This window comes from Tupaia chinensis, unplaced genomic scaffold (genome assembly GCF_000334495.1).
Source record: "Tupaia chinensis unplaced genomic scaffold, TupChi_1.0 Scaffold000272_1, whole genome shotgun sequence".
Lineage (NCBI taxonomy): Eukaryota > Metazoa > Chordata > Mammalia > Scandentia > Tupaiidae > Tupaia > Tupaia belangeri.
The window spans coordinates 7,434,619-7,460,075 of NW_006159754.1; the positions used below are offsets into that span (position 1 = coordinate 7,434,619).

At 38.9% G+C, this 25,457-nt stretch overlaps 1 protein-coding gene across 1 annotated transcript in view; it reads left to right on the top strand.

Annotated features, from left to right (window-relative positions):
• The first annotated feature begins 225 nt into the window (after window positions 1-225).
• Window positions 226-25,457, top strand: part of LEKR1 (leucine, glutamate and lysine rich 1) — a 174,170-nt gene continuing 148,938 nt past the window's right edge. The window contains exons 1-3 of the mRNA XM_014588300.2: window positions 226-967; window positions 3,943-4,030; window positions 20,578-20,792. Of these exons, the coding sequence (XP_014443786.1) occupies window positions 873-967; window positions 3,943-4,030; window positions 20,578-20,792 (398 nt within the window). The 5' untranslated portion in view covers window positions 226-872. The remainder of the gene's footprint in view (window positions 968-3,942; window positions 4,031-20,577; window positions 20,793-25,457) is intronic.

Sequence of the window (25,457 nt, forward strand, 5' to 3'; positions counted from 1 at the left end):
GCAGTTTGATTACTGTAATAACAGGGGTCTGCATCATTTGATCACTTCCCTGTAACTGTCTGATGAATTTTCATCTTTGTTTAACTTATTTTACTTAGGTAGTAACTAGTTTATTTACCTGCTGGAGAGCCATGAATATTCTCCAGTTCTTGGAAGAACTGCATTTTGGACCTAATACAATCCTCAAAAAGGAGAGATTTGTGCCATGAATGAGTCATCAATTAATCACCCCAACAGCTGCTTCTGCCTGGGTTAGTCACAGAGCATCACCCTATCCTGGTATGCAGGGCTTGTTGCATAGTAGGTCATCAATACTTCTATTATGAACCAATAAGTGAATGAAGGGAAGTCAGTCACGTCTAAGAGTGGACAGTCTTTCATAAATAAATAAACCGTGAACTTAAAGGGTCCCCAAATACTTATTAAACTAAGTCATCTTCATTACTTTGGGGCTGGAATGACAATCTTTATCTCTAGTTTTTCCAAATCATTTGCCCTCCGTGCAATGACTGAGATCAGAGTTTCCCTTGACACCCATGACCTCTACAGGCCTCTCTTCTTTTTCCGCTTTAGAACAACTGTGCACAGCTCCGTCCGCCACACAGCTCCTGGGGGCAGGGATGAGAGGCAGGACTCCGACGCGTCACCAGCAGCACCATCTCTGTGCAGCCCCTCCCCGCTTGATGGGACATCTCCCTCCTCAACGGCCGCTGCTGAAACGGCGGCCACTCTCCCCCGCGTGTCACAGTACTCGGGGGAGGACGAGCCCTTCGCGCTGACCCCCGCCGCGAACTTCCCCGCTTCCGCCTGGAGTTCGAGGCTTCGGGCGGTGCAGTGGAACTCTGCTTCCGCGTCGGCGAGAAGCGTGGGCCATGACGTCGTCGCGCCCTGACGTCATGCCGACGTGCAGCGCGGTCGCCCGGGAGACCGGGAAAGCCGTTTCGCACCCGGCAGAGTCGAGGTCTAGGTGAGAGACAATAGGTTCCCCGAGCCCCCGGAGACCCGCTCCTCCGCACGCAGTTCCGGAGCCAGGCCTCCGCGAGCCCGCCGGGCCCAGGGCCGCCCCGTCGCCCCCGGGAACGCGCCGCTCCGCCCCCTCCCCGCCTCCCCGCCTCCTCCTCAGGCCCCGGCGGGTCCCCAGGGGATGGGGTTAGAAAGGGACAGATTTCAAAGCGCTTCCAGCGGTGTGGTCTGGCCTCGCAGTTGGTTTTTATTTGGAAAATCCCGCTGCTTCTGGAAAGTCGTAGGACTTGAACTCCCGCTTCACTTGCCCCTGACCTCGATGTGGGTGATTCACGCCGCGGGAAAGGTTCTGTGTGTGAGGGCCGGAAAGCTGGACGTGCGACGTGACACTGCTTCCAGGAAGGGACTCGGGAATGAACACTCAAGGACGCTTCTGCATTTTTAAAATACCTTTTTCGTGATCTCTTAGCCAGTTCACGAACACCTGCGTGACTGCGTCCATTGTCTCCCCACTTCTCGCCAAAGGGCAGGCTACGCGTGTGTCAGGCGAAGGAATGAAAGGTGGTGCTTTGATAAAACACGCGAAATATAAGAGTAAATGAAAAATCACAAGTTTTCCCTGTTGTCAAAATAGGAGACTCCTCCCATTCTTAGGAAAGCCGGTGTTTGTGACTACTACTTCAATTCCTTTGATATGTACATACGCAACGAGGCTTTTGGTTTTGTTTTGTTTTGAGGGTCTTTAAAATGTGAACAGTGGGGAAGATAGGGTCCTTATTTCCCAATCACCTTGAAAGTTTAGCTTAGGCGCGCGTTACCTCTCCTTGTGACCACCTGCTTTGTTGCAAAGATTCTTAATTCTTTGGAACTAAGGCAATTAGCTACTGCAGGTAGATAGATGGCTCCTCCATTTACGGGTGAGTTTCAGATGAACTGTCAAAGAATGTAGCAGACTTCGTCCAGTCCTTTTATATGAAGACAAATGACCAATTTTCTTGAGACTATGTGTATAATGGAGTGTGTCTTCTTGGCTGTGTAAAAAAGAGAGATTTTGTTTTGTTTTTTTGTAATCTCATTAAAGTGACTGTGATGTGAGTAGAAGTCTAGTAAATGTTCACTCAATAATAAAATTGTTTTCTTTCTGCACTGTGGAGAGTTTTTTGGGTTGGCAGGACATTTTGAGTTGTTGCTCAGTACTCAGAACCTGCTAGTTCTTCCACTTTGGTATAGTAAAGGCCATAAAGTTGAAGTAGATCCACAAACAATGAAGGTACTAAATAAAAATGGTTCCTCTGGTGCCTTTTTCTTTTCTGGAGAGGTTTTTGCTATAGGGCAGGTGTGCTCACCAGACAGACAGACAGAGACAGACAGAAAGCGAGAAATCACCTTCCAGGGGGGATGGCCACACTGCTATCCCTTCTCCTCCATTCTCCTCCATTCTCCTCTCAGGTTCTTGGGCACGCACACATACCCGCCCGGAGTGAGTTTTAAGCCACCGGGTCCAGGTCGCGAACTGCAGTCGACTATGTGGGAGTCCAGCGACATAGCCATTACCCTAACTCCTCTGGTGCCTTTTTTATCTTGCCACTCAGATCCATGCTCTCAAGTATAACTTTAGAAATAGATTTATTGGGGTAATTTTAAGAAAAATTCAATATAGTTGAGGATTATAACATTTATTTTATTGCTGGTGAGTCCACAAATGGTAGAAATGAGAATAATGAGTTTTGGGGGCTCTCACCACAATTCTGTGACAGTCGGCCAAAAATCAGATTATGTTTGGGGCATCTGGGCCTGTGTTGACATAGTTTAACTTTACCCCCATAGTTGATCTCAGTTCACTAGCAGACACTCCATACACACTTTGTATTATGTTTTACGTGGGAAGAGAGCTAACTAGTTATTTGTTCTAAGCAGCAACTCATTGACATGAATATTTGTGCTAATACAAAGTATGAGGAATCGTCTTTTCTACTAGTTATTGCACAGTTTACAAAAAGCCACTTTAAGATTTTTTGTCGAGGGAACCAGCAGTTAGCGTAATGGCTATGTCGCTGGACTCCCACGTAGTCGACCGTGGTTCGCGTCCCCGCCCCGGTGGGTTAAAACTCACGCCGGACGCGTGTGCATGCATGCCCAAAATCCCGAGAGGAGAATGGAGGAGAAGGGTTTGCGGCGTGACCATCCCCCCTGGGGGGGTGATTTCTCGCTTTCTGTCTCTGTCTCTGTCTGGCAAGCGCATGTGCCCTCGTGTGCCCTATAGCGAAACCCTCTCCAAAAAAAAAAAAAAAAAGATTTTTTTTGTCGAGACCAGCAGTTGGTGTAATGGCTATGTCGGTCAACTCCCATGTAGTTGACTGCCATTCGAGTCTTGGACCCGGTGGCTTAAACTCATGCCGAGCGTGTGTGCGTGCGTGCCTGAGAGGAGAATGGAGAAGGGATTGCAGCCTGGCCATTCCCCGGGGGCTGATTTCTCGCTTTCTGTCTCTCTGTCTGTCTGTCTCTGTCTTTCTGTGTACGCACTCTCTAACAAAAACCTCTCAAAAAAAAAAAACAGAAAAGAAAAAGAATTTTTTATCAATTGCAATTTACCTGCCACCCTCCTATGTCTGGGGTTGCCCTCTTTGATAGAGTGCTATGCCTTTCCAGTCTCTTTCTCAATATCTTGCCCTGATCAAATGCAAAAAAGTGTTCACCAACTCCCCAACCCCAGCTGAAAGGTAAGATATTTTCCTTTCTTAAAGTCCTGGACTGCTCCTGTCTATAACTCACAGCCTCAGCTGTCTACAGTTTTTTCCTGTGCTATTGGCCTAATAACTGTGAACACTTCAGTGTACCTTCTAACATTAAGTTAATGAGACAAACATCTGTTGAAACAGTTTTCATCATTCCTAAGTACTCCTAAGAGTTTATAAATCATCTTAGTTTAAATTTTCTTCACATTATTTCAATTCTGACTATTGCCATCAATGTTTTTAGATTATTTTGCATCAGCGCTCTCAGTATATCTTGGGAAGTTATGGATCGTCACATTCCTATGCATGCTTTACCTGAAGAAATCCAAAAGGTATGCTATTACATTGTATAAATATAACATAGCATTAGGGACATTTTAGCTTTTAGATCATCCTAACTTCTAGGGGAGTGAATTCAGAGGGTTTACATTTATTTTAGTCACAAGATCTACAATGAATGGGTGGAGTAGAAGAGGGAATAATCATAATGAGCAAAATTATACAAATCAGTGCAAAGGACGTTCTAAGCAAAGAAGTCAGATCAGTCATTCCAGAGCAGTATTTGACCAGGTGGTTGTGGGGTCCTAATGAAAAGAAAGTTCCTTGGGGGCCAGCAGGTGATGTTCTGGTTAAGGTGCTAGACTGCCATGTGGCCAGCTGTGTTTCTAGTCCTGTACCCCGCGGCATGATAGCCAGGCATGTGCTTGCATGTCCAGAATGGGATGGGAAGAGGAGATGGGATTGTGGTGTGGCCCTCCCCTCAGGAGGTGATTTCTTACTTTCTGTCTCTCTGGTGAGTGCATGCCCCATAGCAAAAATCTCTCTCAAATAAAAAAAAAAGAAAAGAAAATCCTGAAAATGCTCATTTGTAATTTTTTATGATGCTGGATTTTAAAGTCTCTCTCCCTTATAATACAGTATCATCCATTAATTCTCACTTCTTACCCTGTGCCAAGTTCTATTTTAAGCCTTTTCCTGTACGGTAGCAGCTCATTTAATGTATTTAATAATCAATCCCTTACAGCTACTATGCTACTCTCTTCTCTGTTGGTTCACATTTGTCCTCAGGCAAAAGCATTTCTCCCATATTTAGTTTGGCCATCCATACATTTTCATGTATTTTTTCAAAAAGAATTATTTATTTAATTTAATTTGTTGTTGTTATTTATTTTTTAATTTGAACAGAGAGAAAAAGGGAAAGTGAGAAAGCAAGCCACTAGGCTGACACTTGAACCTTAGTCAGCCATGTGGGAGTCTAGTGCCTTAACCACCATGCCACCCTCTGAACCCACTTGTGTATAGTTTTAAATATATCTTTTTATAAATAATTAAATTGTGAGTTAAAACTTCAAATCTTAGCAATTTTGTTTGTTTTTTTTTTTGTTTTCGTTTTTGCCATAGGGCGCCTGTGCTTGCTGGAGAGAACAGAGAGGGAAAATGAGAAATCATCCTCCTGGGGGGTGGCCATACATACCACAGTCTCTTCTCCATTCTCCTCTTGGGATTTTGGGCACATATACACATGCACCCAGCATGATTTTCAAGCTGCCAAGTCTGGGACTCCAATAGTAGTCAGCCAAATGGAAGCCCAGTGCCTTAATCACTGTACTACCTGCTGGCCCCCAATCCATGACATTTTAATTGAAGATTGTAGTCAACTCGGGGCAGCAGATGGTATGATGGTTAGGGGTGCTAGACTTCCACGTGGTTGACTGCAGTTCGAGTCCTGGCCCTGGTTGCTTGCTTTCTTCCTTCACTCTCTTTTCCTCTGTCCCTCTCTGGCCAAATTAAAACAAGTAAATACATAAAGCTAAATAAAATAATTTAAAAAATTGTAGTCAGCTTTTAGATTCCTTTTGTCCCTTGTGCGTGTTGCCTTAGGCTGCCTGTTAGAACTACTCTTGCCATTGCTTTCATTTGATGCTTACTGTTGCTGCCTGTCCTTTGGATTTATGTAAATTGCAACCTAGAACTAGAAGGGAAGTCCAGTATCAGAAAGGACTTTTCTGTTTTGTTTTTAAAGAATTATTATTATTATTATTATTATTATTATTATTATTTTCAGAGAGGTTTTTGCTATAGTGTGTGTGCACTCGCCAGAAAGAGAGAGAGACAGAAAGTGAGAAATAACCCCCTGGGGGGATGGCCACACCAAAATCCCTTCTCCTCCATTCTCCTCTTGGGATCTTGGGCACACATGCACATGTGCCCGGCGTGAGTTTAATCCACTGGGTCCAGGACTTGAACCATGATCGACTACATGGGAGTCCAGCGACATAGCCATTATGCTAACTGCTGGTCCCAAGAATTATTTATTTTAATTTTATTTGTTGTTATTTATTTTAAAATTTTACCAGAGAGAGAGAAAGGGAAAGTGTGAAAGCAAGCTGTCAGGTCCAGGACTCAAACCATGGTCAACCATGTGGGAATCCAGTACCTTAACCACCACACTACCTGCCAGCCCCGTAAGAAAGGACTTTTAAATTATTGCATTTCTTTTCACCCTTTTACGTTAAGTGTAAGCACAGAAAGAGCTCAGCTTATGCTTACCTGAAAGTAGTGTTTATGTGTGTTTGAAGACATGGAGTATCATTTTTGTCTTGAACTGATTTCCTCCCACAGTAGAGGTCAAAAGAAACAAAGCAAAACAAAAAAAGTCTACAAGAAACAATACCGTCACTACAGATCCTAATTACATGTCAGGAAGTGGATGTATAATGACATAAAACAAATGCTTCTTCAAGGCTGACCACAGTAGTGCAGTTATAACACAAGGCACCTTGATGCTCAAGCCACATGGAAAGATCCCAGATTGTATTTTGAGGTCTTCCTGGACATACCTGGTGTGTGTGTGTGTGTGTATCTGTGTGTGTGTGCACGCGCACCTGTGATTGGGACTGGCTGAGCTGGAGTGGAATGAGCCTAAAGATCCTTTTGAGAGTGTCTCCCTCTCTCCCTCCCTCTCTCCTCCCTCTTCTCTCTCTCATTAAATATATACATACATATATAAATTTTTAAAAAAAGTATGTTAGTCATTTAATAAATTGCAGGACACTATGATTTAAGTGCTGCCTAGCACATCACAGGTTACATTTGCTGTGGGAATGGAGAGGAATCCCTGCACATTGGTTGGTCTAAAGGGAAGCTTTACGGAGGAAGTTGAACGGGTTTGGCCCTTGAAGGCTGATAATGTCTTTATCCAAGGGGTAAGACATCCTGAGCCAAAGGAACAGAAGCTTCCCAATGAGAAAAAGCCTGCCAAGTCAGAGCATGTTTAACAACTCCAGTGTTTTGATACATAAAATTTGTATTTATTTTGACAAGATTTTTTATGGAAGTTGTAGAGTGTGTTTTTCTCATGTTTGAGGCACTTTATAAGTAAATTGTTTAAAAATTCTAAATCAAAGCCTTCCATAAATCTACCGTTGGAGTGTAAATCTAGAGGGGCAGGCAGCTGTCCAGGCAGTACTGAAAAGAGGGGACACCAGGAGTGACTCAGCTGCCTAAGGCTCCTGATAGCCCTTGTCCTGCCCATGTTTAGAATGTAAGGTTCAGCTTTGCACTTTGTCATACCTAAGTTAGATGCATTTATACCAAAAATATTTATCATGCCTATATGTGCTAGACACTGTTCTGGGTGCTTGATTGTAAAAGCAACCAAAGTGTGTGTATGCATTCCAAAGCCTATAAAAGTACAGTCTTTTAAAATAAACATTTATTTCCATAACTTCATACCTCCATTTGATGTATCTGGAGTATCTGTAATTTAACTTGTTTCGTTCACTAAGGACTGAGCCCCATATCTCTTTTGCCAGCTTATGTACATCTCTCTATGCAGAATCATGTTAGGTATTGGTAACAGGAATAGTTCTGATTATAACCGTTTTATTTTTCAGATGAAGAAAACAAATAACTTTTTCATAATGACTTGCAAGTTGTGTTCCCTTTATTTATTGGAGAATAAAAAGGACTCGTGGGTGGATGAACAGCCGTATAGTGACAGGTCTTTCAAAGGCTTTTTTCTTTTCTGTTAACTTTTTTTATTACCTCATGTGCTGTCTCCTCTTTCTAAGAAGCTCTTGCTGTGTTTCCTTTTTCCCCTGTGTATAGGCAAGCAAGGTTAGTGTAGAAATCAGGCAAGAGAAGGTGGGAGATCTTTACCTAGTTCTTTCTTTCTGAGCTTCTGTTATGTGATATGGAAATGGATGGTTGATAAGTTAGAGCATGCCAATGACTACTACACTACTACTAATAGCAAGTGAATAGTATCAGCACAAGAGTTGCAAAAAATGTAAAGGAAAGGTGAGAGGGGGAGATGGCTAACAAAAAGTGTGGAAAATCACAATGCAGATTATGGTTGAAGAATCCTTTGCCTGATTAAAAGGCTAAGGTCATTAAATCATCTTCCCCTGGTGTCATATACAGAGGGAATCTTTTTTTTTTTTTTCTTGGAGAGGTTTTTGCTATAGGGCACATGTGCTTGCCAGAAAGACGTAGAAACAGAAAGCGAGAAATCATCCCCCAGGGGGATAGCGATGTCGCAGTCCCTTCTCCTCCATTCTCTTGGGATCTTGGGCACACACACACACATGCACCCAGCATGAATTTAAGCCACTGGGTCTAGGACTTAAACCACGGTCGACTACATGGGAGTCCAGCAACATAGCCATTACGTCGACTGCTGGTCCCATACGAAGGGAATCTTAAGGAAGAAGAAATATGATACTCTTTAATGCGCATTCCAGATCTTTTGTATTTTATAATTTATAACTAAATATAGAACACTTCTTAGACTTCTGTATCCTTGGGTGGCAGAAAATGTAAAAGAAGCTCATGGACTGGATAGAAAGACCACTCTTTTCCCCTCTGTCTACTGTGGCACTGTACAGTTCTGTATGTGCTTAGGCTAGCTAGATCTCTAAATCTGTTCTCTCCCTAGGCTGAGCAGACTCCTACCTGTTTCTGATCTTAGACAACCAGCAGCATTATTCATCTGGTATTCTGAAAGCAGAACACACTTGTAATGACAGTACAGTTCAGTGTTTAGGATTTTATTGTCACAACTTAAAGTGAAAACAACACTTATACATGAGCAAAGTAATACTGTAGCTCTCTCTCATGAGGGTCAACTCATTTGAGAGACATACTCTTTTTAGACAAAGGCAATGAACAATTTTCATTTTGGTATTTTTACAAGGCGTTATTGCAGAGGTCAAAACAGCAACAAACTAATAGAAAAATCAGTTATTGATCAAACAAAAACTGATCTCATGCCTTTTTTTATTTTTTGTTTCGTTTTTTTAAATGGTGACAAAATGACCACTTCTAATAGGATTTTAGCCTCAGGATATTTTTATTACCACGGGACACAAGTAAAATAAAGAGATCAGAGCTGTTTATTTTACAAAACAGAAGTGGCAGTGCAGGGACTAGAGAGCACACTGTTCTTTCTGGGATAACAGTTCCTTTCTCCATCAGTAACAGCTCATTTTGTCCCATTTCAGTAAAGTAATTTTAGTACTTTGGAACTTTGAAATTTATTCAGAATAACAGTTTTATATTTCCAAGCACAGATTGTCATTGCCAGAAAAAATAAACTTTAATCTTCCAGGTCATTTGGGGCCATTGTGGCTAGGTTCAGATTTTGTGTTGAGTTATAAACGTAGAGGAAGAGGAAAAAGCAAATGGCTATAGGACTGTTAGACCTAGCATTCTGGGAAAGTGGTGACATGTTTGTGCGCATTTGTATGTGTGGTGTGTTTTTAAACAACTGCAGTTTTAAAACTTTAAGAGAAGGTAGGAAACTTTGTAATGGTTGGAGGAACTATTCACTTAATATTATGATGCAGGATGTTTCATTAAGAACAGGTTTTTTCCAAAATATTACTATAAATCTTGAAAAAATCTACATTTGTCAGTTTGCAGTCAGAAATACTTTTGCTGACTGGTATAGAAGGTCACAGAGTTTACTAAGGTGAGGTTTCACAGTGGTAAAATAGGTACCAGAGGAAATAATATTTTGGAAGCATATTTAGATAGACATAGGTGTATCATGTATAATTTATATATTATGAAGCCAATATTTCTGATATTATTCAGTGTGTTATTCAGCCCCAGATTAATTTTAATTTTTATTATTTTAAAATTGTTCAGAACTGACCCCATAGAACAGCAGTTAAGCCCTTTGAATAGGAAGCTGGATCCCACATGCCAACCGTGGTTTGAATCTTGGCCCTGGTGGTTTGAAAAACACTTTGGATGCATGTTCATATATGCCCCAAGTCTTGAAGGAGAAAGTTTGCAGTCCGACCACGCCTCATTAGGAATACTTTCTCTGTCTCTCACTTTTTGGCAAGCGCATACACCCTCTAGCAATGATTAAAAAAAAAAAATTATTCACTGTCAAATAAGATGATTGTGTCTATATTCTTGATTTGATTATTGTCTATATTCTTATTCAATTATTGATTATTACACTATATGCTTGCTTTGAAAAATCATACTGTACCCCATAAAGATTTATAATTACATGTAAGTCAAAAATCACAATAAAAAATTGTGAAAAAATAAGATAATTTGTGTGTGTGTGTGTGTGTGTGTGTGTGCTAGAGGGTACATGCACTCACCAGAGAAAGCCAGAGAAACAGTGAGAAAGGGAAAGGAGAAGGCACCCGCCATGAGCAATGGTCATGCTGCAGGCCCTTCTCCATTTCTCCCTTTTGTTGAGATTTTGAGCATGGAGACACATATACCCATCATGTGGGTCCAGGACTCAAAGTGTGCAGTCAACTGTATGGGATCTGACTGCCTTAACCACCAGTCCATGGAGCCAGCCCCAAATAAGATAATATTAAGTTAAATTAAATTTCTTATTTTGAGATAATTGTAGATTTACATACAGTTGTAAGCAATAATACCAAGAGAAGCAACTAAGGTTTAATATCACCAACAGGATATTGACAGTTGATAGTCATTATGTCATGCTATCACAAGAAGGATTCTTCATATTGCCCTTTCATAGACATACATATTCACCTTAATTTTCATAGTTCTCTTCCCTTCTCCCAATCTATGACCCAATTGTTGATCTGCTCTTCAATAATTTTATTGTTTCTAGAATTTTGGATAAATAGAATTATGGAGTATGTAACCTTTTGGGATTAGCTTTTTATTCTGTAATTCTCTGGCTTCATTCAGGTCATTGTATGTATCAATAATTTATTCCCTTTTATTGTTGAGTAGTATTGCCCAATGTAAACACACCAGTTTCTTCAACCATTCACTTATTGAGAGGCATCTGATTTTTTCCAGTTTTTTGCTTTTATGTATAAAGCTTTTATAAAAATTGGTTTCTGTGAACATATACTTTAGTTTTCCTGAGATATAGCCCCAAGAGTTCAGTTGCTAGGTTGTATGGTAGTTACATGTTTAGTTTTATAAGAAAATGCCAAACTGTTTTCCAGAGTGGCTATATTATTTTACATTCTTATCTACAGTATAGGAATGATGAGTTTTTTCTGCATCTTTACCAGAGTCACTTGTGTGTAATACCTCATTATGGTTTTAGTTTGCATTTTTTTTCATGTGCTTATTGGATATCTGTATAGTCTCTTAGTGAAATGTCTCTTCATGTCTTTTGCCCAATTGAATATTTTTTTAACTGTGAATTTTGACAATTCTTTTTTTAAATTAAAAAAAGTTATTTAATTAACTTAATTTATTTTTAATTTGCTATAGGGCATGCATGCTCACCAGAGAAAGACAGAGAAAGTGAGTCGGAAAGTAAAGAAGCAAGCCATCAGGTTTGGGACTTGAACCACCATCAGTCATGTGGGGGCATAGCACCTTAACCACCCTTCTACCTGCTAGCCCCTGTTTTGACAATTCTTTATATAATCTAGATGCTAGTTAGATATGGGACTTGAAATACTTTTCTCCTGGACTGTAGCTTGTCTTTTCTTCCTCTTCATGGAATTTTCTACAGAGTAAAAGTTTTTAATTTTGATGAAATCCAGGTTATCAAATGTTTAAGTTGAAGTTTTCTTTTTTTTTTATTTTATTTTTTTTATTCTTAAAAATAATGCCAAAGGGCACCTGTACACAGATGAGAGAGAGAAAGAAAGAGAAAAAGTCCCCCCAAGTAGGGTGGGGCCTGGTCACACTTCAATTCATCCTCCAATTCTCCATTCTGTTAGTATCCTAGACATATGGGGTATACCCAGAATGTTAACATGTTTTCAAGCCATGAACCCTGGCTGGGCATGTGGGATCTGGCTTCTCTGTACGGTGCTTAATCGCTGCTCTAGACCTGACCCTTATTTTTTCCCTTAGCCTGTGGATATCCAATTTTAGCAGCATGATTTATTGAAAAGGTCATCTTTACTTCATTGAATTGCTTTTGCATCTTTGCCAAAAATAAATATGGCATATTTATACATGTTTATTTCTGGATTCTCTATGTTGTTACAGATCCTATACATATTTTGTTACATTTATAGCTAAGTATTTAATATTTTTGAGTAATTGTTATTATATTTTTAATTTCAGTATTCATGTGCTCACTGAGAATATATAGAAATACAATAGATTTTTCTATGTGTGTAATGAATCATGCAGTCTTAATGAACTTATTATCTGAAGGAGTTTTCTTGTAGATTCTTTGGGATTTTCTTTGTAATCATATGATCTGTAATAGGGATAGTTTTATTTCTTCTTTGTAATATGTGTGCCTTTAAATACCCTTTCTTGTGTTATTGCTCTGGGTAGAACTTTGAACACCGTGTTGAATAAGGGCAGTAATAGTGGTTATCATTGCCTTTTTCCCAGTCTTAGGAGGAAGCACTTAATCTTTTACTATTAAGTATGATGTAGATGTTGGTTTTCTGTAGATTCTCTTTAGCAAATTGATTTTTAAATTGATAGTACAGCAAGTTGACTTAATGATGAGGAAGGGCTCTGATGACCTTATGAAACATCAAGTGATCTGTGTAACTAATGGCTCGAAGAGTGCTTTCCTCTGTCAAAATTTTTCTTTTAATCTGAATGAAAATTACTAGCTAGACACTCATTGTTTTGAGTACTGGCCTGTTTTTGAATGCAAAACCTCTTAGAAGGATTAACATTTTATTCAGCTGTCACTCTTACCTCTGTGGAATAGTTTGTTTTTTTCTTATCCAAGCTCAAAAAGCATGGGATGGGTGGGAGAAGAATAACAGCACATTTTTGGGAGGAGGAAATGTCTCAGTTGGGCAGCCAAAGGATTCTGAGTGTTTTGTTTTCTAGCTGAAGTACAGATATGAGCTCTGAAAAGGATGTGATGCCTAATTTCAGTTTATAAAATTCTCCTTGAAAATAATGTATAGGTAATATCCTTGATTTGATTGTCATGTACAACATGCAGACTTTGAAAAATCATGTTGTGTGTTACAAAGATATACAACAATGAACCGTGAATAATAAATCATAAAAGATACTATTTTTGTATTAAATAACTATTAATTTTAAAAGTACAAACATAGCATTTGAGAAGTTTATTTTACTATTTGTACCAAAATAAATTTATATAATGCTTTTGTACTTGTTTAGTACTGCATTTGTTATTGCTTCCAAAGTGCATCTTGTAGAAAGCAAAAACATCCTGCTAATGACAGCCCTTTTGTCAATAATGACAGCATGTCATTATTTTACTTTCAAAATGAGGACATGATTTAACGCTAAGTTATAAGAATGAAGCACAAATTACATTTTACAAAAAAACAGGTAACTTTTACTTACTTCATTTGGGAAAGTAATTACAGTATTTCATATCTTCTCAAGTTTCACAAAAACATCCTAAGTAATTAACCCATACAGACACTAAGAATTTGAAAGGATTATAAACAATTTTTTTTTTGCAGTTTTGCTTACAGAAAATTATTTACAATTTAATGACATTGAAAAGTTTTGTGCAGTATACTTATTTAACACAGGTCACTCAATGGTTCAAGTTCTACTAGGCTGAAGTCTAGAAATCATCCTTCTGGAACTATTGTTTTATAATTTTATTGTTTCCTAGATCATAACAAATGTCATGTTGTTTTTCTTTCTTGTTGAACTTCTAGAAAACCTATTCTGTAAATTGTATTGCTTCATTTATTTCAGCTTTTCTTTCTTTAATTGCTATGATGAAATAACATTCTAATAACTTTCACAATGTGAAGTTTATACTATTTCTTTTCTTTTTTTTTGGAGAGGTTTTTGCTATAGGGCACGTGCTCTTGCCAGACAGACAGAGAGAGACAGAGAGACAGAAAGCGAGAAATCACCCCCCAGGGGGGATGGTCATGCCACAATCCCTTCTCCTCCATGCTCCTCTCGGGATCTTGGGCACGCACGCACACGCTCTCGGCGTGAGTTTTAAGCCACTGGGTCCGGGACGTGAACCGCAGTCGACTATGTGGGAGTCCAGTGACATAGCCATTACGCTAACTGCTGGTTCCCAGTTTATACTATTTCTGATTTGTGCATCAGGCTGAAAATATGAGAGGACTTCAGAAAGTTTGTAGAAAATTGGAATTAAAGTATGTGTATTTTGGTGCAAAAATCTTTGAGATTAGATGTACAGTTTTTTCATAATACACTTTTTTCTTTCTTTTTTATTATTTACTTTTAGAGATTTTTGCCTTAGGGTGCATGCACTTGGCAGAGAGAGAAGGACAGAGACAGTGAGAGGGCAAGTGAGAAATCACGCACCGCAGGGGATAGCCATGCCACAATCCTTTCTCCTCCTGGAATCTTAGGCACACACATATGGGCCTGGTATGAGTTTCAAGTCACTAGGCCCAGGGCTTGAACCATGGTTGGCCATGTGGGAGTCCAGTAACATAACCACTGGACTAGCCTCAACTTACTTACTTACTCTCTTTCTTTCTCTCTCTCTTTCTTTCTTTCTTTCTCTCTTTCTCTCTTTCTCTCTTTCTCTCTCTCTCTCTTTCTCTCTCTCTCTCTCTTTCTTTCTTATCTTCTGTCTTTCTTTCTTTCTGTTTTGTCTTCCTTCCTTCCTTCCCTCTCTTGCTCTCTTCCTTCCTTCTTTTTTTTTTCTTTTTAAAAGAAATCACCCCCTGGGAGGAATGGCCTCACCACTATCCTTTATGCATCCTTTATGTTTTTCAAGCAGCTGGGCCCAGGACTTGAACTGTATAGTCAGCCATGTGGGTCAGCACCTGCTGACCCCATAATACACATTTTCAATGAACAGTTTGAAGACCCCATGTATATTTCCTCCATCAAAAGTTTTTCTTTAGAATAAAGATATGGCAGTTTGTGAGGAGCAGGACAAAATTGTGATTACTAAGCAAAGTTTTGGGATGAAATACCTTGGCGTAAACAATATAATTTTCAATTTGATGAGAAGGAACCAAAACTCAAGATGAACAAAGAGATTTAAAAAAAATAAATCCATTTGCTCTGAATTAGTTCACGTGTCTTGATCCTGAGAGTTGACTGAGTTGGAATGGGACTGCAGAAACACTTGAATATCTTTGAACATGTAGTAAGAGAATATGTACAAATGGCATTCTATGTATAAAGTACCCATAAATTATAATCAGTGAACTTAATTTCAATTTCAGACAAGATTTTGGAATATATCATTAAAAGGTAGTTGGGATATATTTGAGAAACACAATAATTCTTGGACCAGTTTTATGTTTATTAAAAGCCAGTGTGGGAGCCAGGAGGTGGTGTAGTAGTTATGGTGCTAGACTCCCACATGGCTGATTGTGGTCTGAGTACTTGAAACGGCTTGAAACTCAACACTGGGTGCATGTGCACGCATGCCCAAGATCTGAGGAGGATGCAGGAGAATGGATTGGGGCATAGCCATCTCCCACCCTCAGGGATGATTTCTCACTTTTTCTATCTCTCTGATGAGCACATGCCCTACAGCAAAAAAAAATCTCTCTCTCTCTCAAAAAAAAAAAAAAAAAAAACCAGCCAGTGTGGCCAGCCCTGTAGCCTCATGGTTAAGGGAGCTGGATTCTAAGTCAACCATGGATCAAATCTGAGCCCCATCAACTTGAAAAATACCTGACACAGGCACATGAATGCCTTAAATCCCAACAGGATTGAGAAATAGAGGAGAAGGGATTGTGTGCTGCTAACTATGCCCCACTGGAGGAGTGCTTTCTGCTTCTACATCTCTTTCTGTCTCTTTCTTGTGAATGTATGTGCCCTCTTGGCAATTAATAATAATAATAATAGTGATGATAATAAGCCATTGTGTAGGCCTTACCATTTTATAATAGACTAGATATAGGAACTACATTAGGCTTAGAAAATATGGATTTTATGAAGACATTTGACAAAATTTGTCCTAATTTTTTTTGAGAGGTTTTTGCTATAAGGCGTGTGCGCTTGCCAGACAGACAGAGAGAGACAGAGAGATAGAAAGCGAGAAATCACCCCCTGGGGGGATGGCCATGCTGCAATCCCTTCTCCTCCATTCTCCCCTTGGGATCTTGGGCACACACGCACATGTGCCTGGCATGAGTTTAAGCCACCGGGTCTAGGACTCGAACCGCGGTTGACTATGTGGGAGTTCAGTGACATAGCCATCATGCTAACTGCTGGTCGCTGTCCTAATATTTCTGAAGATAGTATGAATAGATACAAGCTCGATACTAACTTATATTCACATTTCATAAAAGGTTATTAGACTTAGTATTGATGTTCACTCTTTTCGTGTTGCTTTATCATTAGTAATTTATTAGTTATCCATTTTTAAGTAAGATCTGTAAGCAAGATATGTAAATAAAGAGAACATCTACAATTTTAAAACAAAAATATATATAGGGTCATTATAAAGATAATTGGGTAGTTTAATAACCAGCTGAAGAATTGTACCTGAAATGTGCTGAGTTATGATCAGAATCAACCAAGGTGATATGACATGTCGTGCCTTCTGTGTTTAACTTTGTCATAGTCACCATTTTAAAATCAGTAAGTTAGGTGGATAAAATGAATTATAAAGGTTAAATTTGCCAAAGACAAAAGGCTTAGTGTTTCTTGGATATTAAAGTCAGTAACTGAAGATTGAGTGTAAGATATATATCTACGTGTGTGTGTGTGTGTGTGTATGTGTGTGTGTGTGTGTATCTTTATCTATCTGTCTATCTATCTATCTATCTATCCATATATATAAAACAAGGCTAAGAGGCTAAGATAATACAAAATACATATTTACACAGACATCTGTTGTTCTGTATTTAGATCTGATGGGAAGTGTTGGTGGCAAGGAATAGGTAGCTTAAGGGGAAAGTAGAGAATAGTGGAGGGAGATTGAGCATGGATCCTGAAGGGCAAGTAAGGCAGCCAGATCTAAAAAGGGACTGAAGAAAAGAGCTGGAAGGTCATTGGGTATAAGACAGTGACTGGTTCCATTTTTTGTTTTTGTCTCTTTGGAGCCATAGTGTCTTTCTCTCATCCTCTCTCTCCCATTTCCATGAGATGGCTTGCTCTGTATCTTGCACATGACCCTTCTCCCTTATGACTGCCCCAAAGGTAACCTAAATTCTTGAATCTTCAATACTCACAGGCCGTATAGGCTCATCCTAGCTTGTGACTTGATTTCTCTGGGTGCACTATCCAGTCCTGGACTACTAATCAAGCATGGTTCGCTTGGTGGATAGAGAAAGTCTAACACTACATTACCAAACAGAGAAGTCAGAGCTGTGGATTCTCTAAAAAGTGGGGCAGAAATGCTGGCATAGTTAGTGTAGTGAGATGTGGACTTGTACTACAGTATTTTTTAAGAAAAAGAACTTGATTTATTAATTTTATTTGCTATTATTTTTTAATTTGACCAGAGAGACACAGAGAGAGAAAGGGAAAGTGAGAAAGCAAGCCACCAGGTCTGGGACTCGAACTACAGTTAGCCTTGTTGGAGTCCAGCACCCTAACCACCATGCCACCTGCCAGCCCCTGTACTTCAGTATTAAAAAAAAAAAAGGGACTGCGTAATGGCTATGTTGCTAGACTCCCATGTAGTCGACCGCAGTTCGCGTCCCGGATCCGATGACTTAAAACTCACGCCGGGTGCGTGTGTGTGCATGCCCAAGATCCCGAGAAGAGAACAGAGGAGAAGGGATTGCAGCGTGACCATCCCCCCTGGGGGGTGATTTCTCACTTTATGTCTCTCTGTCTCTCTCTGTCGGTCTGGCGAGCGCCCGCGCCCTACAGTGAAAATCTCCCCCCCCCCCCCAAAAAAAAGGGACTTAAATATTTAACATAAAAGCCAGTTATAATATATAATAGTAGCATGTAATTGCTCTAAAAATACAAAGGGCCAATATGGTGTCAGGTTGCATTAAAAGACATTACCAATGATTTTACTAATGAGATACTAGAATGAAGGAAGTGTGAGTTCTTTCATATTCTGTTTTAGTCAGACCAGCCACACTGTACTGTCAGATTCTGGTCACCATGCTTTGAAACACAACACAATGGTACAAGTTCAGATGAAATTATTTAGAATGAGGAAGACAGTGAAACCGTGTCATATGGAAAACAGCTGAAGGAATTGGAAATGTTGATCCAGAGAAGACATGGGACTATTACTGATAACTCTCTTCAAATATTAAGAAGACCTATGTGTGAATGAGGTCTAGGGTTGTTCCATGTGCTTACTAGGAGGACTAGGACCATGCTCCAGGGAGGTGTATTTGGGGTGAGCATAAGAAAGAATTTCCTGATAGACCAAAACTGCTGGAATATGGAGGAGCCTGCTTTTGAAAGTAGTTTCCCACCATATAGGGTGTTAAAATAAAGGCTGGATAATGGACTCAGTGAACTCCTCTGAGCTTGGACCCGTTTATCTTTACATGATTGCTTTCATACCTGATGTTTTATAAATCCATAAATGTGGTGTCCATTGGCAGTTGGATGATTAATGTAGTGATTCATCTCTATCCCACAGTATCGTATCTTGGTTTTTGAATTGGAAATTATGCCAGTCGTGTGTGTGTGCATGCCCAAAATACCAAGATAAAAGGGGGACCAGTGGGGCCAGCAGTTGGTGTAATGGCTATGTTGCTGGACTCCCATGTAGTCAACCGCGGTTCGAGTCCCGGATTCGGTGGCTTAAACTCATGCTGGGCTCATGTGCATGCATGCCCAAGATCCGAGAGCAGAATGGAGGAAAAGGGATTGTAGTGCGGCCATCCCCCCGGGGAGTGATTTCTCACTTTCTGTCTCTCTGTCTCTGTTTGTCTTTTGGCACCCTATAGCAAAAACCTCTAAAAAAGAAAAAAACAACAAACAAAATAAATCAAGATAAGAATGGAAGAGAAGGAACTGGTGTAGCCATCTCCCCCAATCACTTTCCCTTTCTCTGTCTCCAGACAAATGCAAGTGCGCTATGGCAAAAATTTAAAAACAACAACAACAACAAATACACAAAAGCCTTAAAGAGCTAGAAATAAAGGGGAGTTCCTTAAATTGATTAAAGGAATCATTACAAAGACTTAATGATTCTTAAAGGACTCACACTAACCTTATTTATTATTAAAGCCTAAATGAACCAAAATTTATTTTATAAAATCTTACTACTTCCTTCTGGGTGATATTTGTATAATGGCCTTGATAGGTGCTATGGTTTCATCAGCCTTAGTTGTAGGAGCAGTTTCTATAGTCTCAGGAAAGGCTTCATTAAGAGGAAGTATTTCTCAAATAATTAAAGAATTTATTTCAATTTAGCGCTCTGGAGAAAATATTATATGAAGCTGTTTCTTATCCTCTGTGAATAGCAAAACAAGCAGAGGCTACTAGGGAGCTATTTATACTTAAGACTGAAAAAAGAATTTTCTCTTCTGACTTTGCTGAAATTCCATGTATCAGTGTGCTTGTGCTGGCCAGAGTCATGTGAGCACTTTATCTGAGGGGAGTAAGATTTAGCTGACATATCCATATAGATAAGTATAATATAAATAAATGGGTAAGGGCATAGGTGCTGTGGTTTTGTTTTGTTTTGGTTTGGTTTAAAACAGGGTCTCACTATGGTGCTCCTCCTGCCTCAGCCTCCTTAGTCTCTGGGATTCCAGGCGTCCCACACCCAGCCTTTAGGTCTGACAAGGACTTGTCTTCCTATGTGGTCCCAGCCTGCGAAGCACAGTATTTTAGCAGTGCACTCCACTGTGGCTGGGCCAGTGCTGGCTTTAGCTGGGTTTTAATCCCAGCTTCTCCACATATGGGCTGTTTATTTCACTTCAGTAGTCTCCGTTTTTAAATCCATCAAATGTGTATAACTATACCTACTGAGGGGAAAAGGACTGATTTTAAAGAGAGGAGATGAGGTCCAAAGTGTTTTTGCTGTTTGTAGGTTTATGACAGAATGTTACATTCTTGGAAAAATCATAAGATATTGACATTGAACAGGCACTTAAGGTACATTTGGTTCAATGCTGTAATTTTACAGATGAGGAAAAATAGATCTGGAAAAGCGAAGAGGTATCTCTAGGATCGCAAAGTAGTTGGCAGTGAAAGACCAGTGATTTCTTCCCACTTCATGGAAAACTCATCTTAAAACAAGAATTGTAAAGATATTTTCATCATTTTTGGTTTTATTTTATGGAAAATATTTCCAGAGTAAGTCATTCTTAAAGATACCATGGAGAAATAATTATTCTGAAAGACCCTTTTCTAATTCCAAGATTTTGTGTCAGAGTCACTATGCCAGTTTTTAAAATTTTATCCAGATATAAGCAATGTCATAATTATTACTCCATAGCATAGTACACTATACGTTTACTTCATTCAACTGGGCTGGTTGTAATACCATCTTTAGTTGAACTTTACTTTTCAGAATTAAACTAACTATTAAGTAAACATCTGTTCTATTTCCTAGATGTCACCTGAAGAAAAAGTTTGTAAGTACTGTGGAGTGAGCTATCTAATTCTTCATGAATTTAAAGCTATGGAAGAAAAAGTGAAAGCAATGGAAAAAGAGATGCAATTTTATCAAGGAAGTGTAGACCGTGAAAAGAGACTTCAAGAAAAGCTAAAGTCTCTTTGCCAAGAATTTGAACAGTGCAAGATTGATAATGAATCTAAAACAGAAAGGTTGGAGTATGTTTTTTCTTTTCTATACTTGATTTAGTCTGAAAGAAAAGTACAGAAAATAGACTTTGGATATTTTTCTAGAATTTTCTTATGTTAGATATAATTTAAACTTTGCATTTAAGTTTGTTTGTTAATTATATTAATAATTACTAAATATAATTGTTAATTACAATTTGAAGTATCTTTTGAGACATATATTCTCTACCTGAATAATTAGAAAATGGTTAACTCATTAACTGTAAATTGAGATGAGTCAAGTATTTTTTGTCCCCAGATACATACCTTGCTTTTTATCATTAGATAAAAAAGATAGATCTGTCTATTAAAAAATCAGATGAATTTTGGGACCAGCAGGTGGCATGGTGGTTAAGGGCACTGGACTCCCACATGGCCGACCATGGTTGGAGTCCCAGATGTGGCAGCTTGCTTTCTCATGCTTGCTCTCTCTCTCTCTCTCTCTGGTCAAATTAAAATAAATAAATGGATAAATAAAGTTAAATAAAATATTTTTTTCTTTTAAAAATCAAATGAATTTTGGTAGTTTTTGAAATATATATTTTGTTTTTAAATGACTTGGAAGTTTTAGATTTATAATGTTTTCATGTTTTGCAAAGGATGACAAGACATTAAAACTAGTGCATGATTTTAAATCATTAAAATCGGAATAAAATTAAATATGGGTCCCTAACATTGTGGAATCTAATCCACAGTTTAACCTGCCTGAAGGCACTACCTCCCTTTTGGCCCGGTCTGGGTTTTTTTTTTTTTTTTTTTTTTCCTCCTCACGGAAATATCAGTAAGACCAAGAAAGGTACACAAATCCTGCAAAGATCAAAATGGAGAACAGAAATCCAAGGAGGTGGGAATCCAGCTAGCATTCCTGTGTCTGATTTTTCCAGTGAAGACAAAGAGAATCTAACTTACTAAACAGATCTCTTGACATACAGACAGAAAAAAATGTTAAACGAATGAATTAATAGATGAATGAACAAATAAATGAAGAAGGAGGAGGTGGAGTCAGTGGGTGGGATGGTGGTTGAGACAGTGGACTCGAATCACTGTTTGAGTCCCAAACCTGGCAACCTGGCAGCTTGCTTTCTCATGCTTGCTCTCTCTCTCTCTCTCTCTGGTCAAATTAAAATAAATAAATGGATAAATAAAGTTAAATAAAATATTTTTTTCTTTTAAAAATCAAATGAATTTTGGTAGTTTTTGAAATATATATTTTGTTTTTAAATGACTTGGAAGTTTTAGATTTATAATGTTTTCATGTTTTGCAAAGGATGACAAGACATTAAAACTAGTGCATGATTTTAAATCATTAAAATCGGAATAAAATTAAATATGGGTCCCTAACATTGTGGAATCTAATCCACAGTTTAACCTGCCTGAAGGCACTCTGCAGCTTATACAGACATTTCTGCAGAAGAGTTTTTGCTGGTGTTTATAGTTTTTTTCTTTTTCCCATAAATGAAAATTTCTCCACTTAAAATATTGACAGTTGATGTTAGTAAACCTTGTGTTAATGAATTTAATAAATATATCTATGTAAAAGTCAAAATGCTCTTAAATCTCTTAGGGTTAAGTACTTTTATTAAATTTTATCAATAAATATTTTAAAATGCATATAATTACATCAAATGCCAGTTAAACCATATATTTTAGTCCTTTAACAAAACTTTGGTTTTTTTATAGTTTCTTTAATGTCAAGTATGAATAATAAAGAATTTAAAAATATTTGAGTGAAAAATTTTAAAATGTGAAATGTACAGTTTGAAATTTGGAAGGCTTTTCCTCTCAGGCATTGTGGTGGTCATTGTTATTCTCACTTCACTTTCTTTAATAAAATATTGTATTATACAAGTAAAACAGAAACATATGGAGTAAAATAAGTATGAGGGGTCCTCAAAAAGTTCATGATAAATGTGTATTATGAAATAACTATTCATGAGTTCAATTGTTTTTTTACCAAAATAAGCTTGTACTTTAATTCCATTTTTTTTCATAAGCTGTCAAAGTCCCCTTTTGTATAATGTATCTTTGTTTCTATTCCTGACTTAATGTGAACTGGTCCACTGATTTTGTATCAAGTAGGATATTTGCTTCAGGTTTTTAAATGATTTCTTTAATCAATTTAAGGAATCCCCTTTTATTTCTAGCTCTTTAAGGTGTTTCTTTGTTGTTTTTAAGGTTTTGCCGTCGGGCTTGTGCACTTGTCTGAGGGAGGGAGAGGAAAAGTGAGACATTACTTTCCAGGGAGTATGGCCACGCCACAGTCCTTTCTCCTCCATTCTCATCTCTTTTAGGCATGCATGCACACATGTCTGGCATGATTTTCAAGCCTTTGGGTCCGGGACTCAAATCACAGTTGGCCATGTGCGAGTCCAACACCTTACTCACCATGCCACCTCCTGGCCCCAAGGTTTATTTTTTAATTGGAAATGGTTAATGATATTTTTAATTGTCAGAGGGCACACGTACTTGCCAGAGAAAGGAGAATGAAAGCATCCCTAATAGGGCATGGTCACACTGTAGTCTCTCCCCTTCCATTCCTGCCTCTTTTCATCTCTTTGAGCACATATATGCATGCTCATACTTCTAGCATTTTCCTCTGGGAAGTGGGCCAGGATTGGAACATATAGTTAACAATATGGGATCTAGTTTCCTTAACCACTGCACTATGTGGCCATCCTTATTAATAAATTATTATTATTATTATTTTGCCATAGATTATGTGTGCTTGCAGGCAAGAGAGTGAGGGAAAGTGAGAAATCACCCCCCAAAGGGGATGACCACATTGCAATCCCTTCTTTTCCATTCTTCTGTTGGGGTCTGGACATGTATCCTGTGTGATCTCCAAGCCACCAGGTTTCGGATTTGAACCGTGATCAGCCACATGGGCATCCAGCACCAAACCACCATGCTACCCATTGTGTTTAATGAATTTCAGTTAATGTTTTTTGGGGGCCAGCCAGCAAGTGTCATAGTGGTTAAAACACTGGACTCCCGTATGCCTAAGTATGGTTCAAGTCCTGGACCAGTGGCTTGAAAATCACACCAGGCACATATGCATGTGTGCCCAGAATGCCAAGAAGAGAGTGGAGGAGAAAGGACTGCAGTGTACTATTACCCCTATGAGATGATTTTTGATTTTCCCTCTCACTGTCTCTCTCTCTTTCTCTCTCTCTCTTTCTCTTTCTGGTGAGCACATGTGCCCTATGGTTTAAAAAAAGAAAAAGGTTTTGGTTTACAAAGTTTTCCCAGGAATCAGCAGATGGCATAATGGCTACATTGCTAGTCTCCCATGTAGTCAACTGTGGTTCAAGTCCCGGACCTGGTGGCTTAAACTCAGGCCGAGCACGTGTGCGTGTGTGCCCAAGATCTGGAGAGGAGAGTGGAGAAGAAGGGATTGCAGTGTGTCCTTCCCCCCGGGAGGTGATTTCTCACTTTCTGTCTCTCTGTCTCTTTCTATCTTTCTGGCAAGTGCACGTGCCCTATAGCAAAAACCTCTCCAAAGAAAGTTCTTCTATCTTCTATTGGAATGAGTATATGATTTTTTAAAAAACTTATTAATATAGTAAACAATAGTAATAAATTTGCTATTATAAAACTATACTTACATTTTGTATAAAGCCATTTGATCATGGTATGTAGTACAGGGTTCCCTAGATTTTACATATCTACTTACTTTCCTCCTAATTTTTGCCACAGTTGTAAGTACTCTGTACTATTTTTCTATAAATACTCTTTTAAATATATGTATTTCTCCAAGTGTAGTAAGAAATCAGCACCACTTACCATAAATAGAAAGTTAAAAAATAAGTATGTAACTATTAAAAAGTGTTTTGTCTCTATAACACTGAAATGCCTTTACTGCTAGTGATGTGTGAAACAGTTTATTAAGAGCATTGTTCTTTTAGCATAGTGCTGGATTAATTTGCTAGTATTTTATATAGATTTTTGCATCTACATTCACAGGTGAAGTTGGCCTGGAGTTTTCTTTTTTGTACTGTGTAAAGCCTGACTTGCTACAAACTCTTATAATAGCTTAAGAAGCCTTCCATCTTTTGTGTTCTCCAGACACCCAGAATAACACTTGAGTTGATTGTTCCTTGCAGCTTTGATAAAAAATGTGTGTCTTTTTGAGGTGGAATTTTGATGACCTGTTATGTTACCTCTATAATCCTTGGTTCATTTATAGATTTTTGCCTGTTCTTAAGTCAGTTTTGCAAATTGATACTTTCCTAGATGAGCATTTCACTTAGCATTTCTAGTTTCTTGGTATTCTTACTTAAAGTTTTCTCTGTGGGAACCAGCAGTTAGCATAATGGCTATGTCGCTGGACTCCCACGTAGTCGACCGCGGTTTGTGTCCCAGACCCGGTGGCTTAGAACTCACGCTGGGCGCGTGTGCGTGCGTGCCCAAGATCCCGAGAGAATGGAGGAGAAGGGATTGTGGGATGACCATCCCCCATGGGGGGGTGATTTCTCGCTCTCTGTCTCTATATCTCTCTCTGTCTGTCTGGCGAGTGCATGCATCCTACAGCGAAAACCTCTCCAAAAAAAGAAAAAAAAGTTTTCTCTGTAACTATTATGAGCCTCATTTTCTTTTCCTGAGTAGATTATTTGTGTTCGATTTAAAAAAAAAAAAGACAAGGGAAAGAAG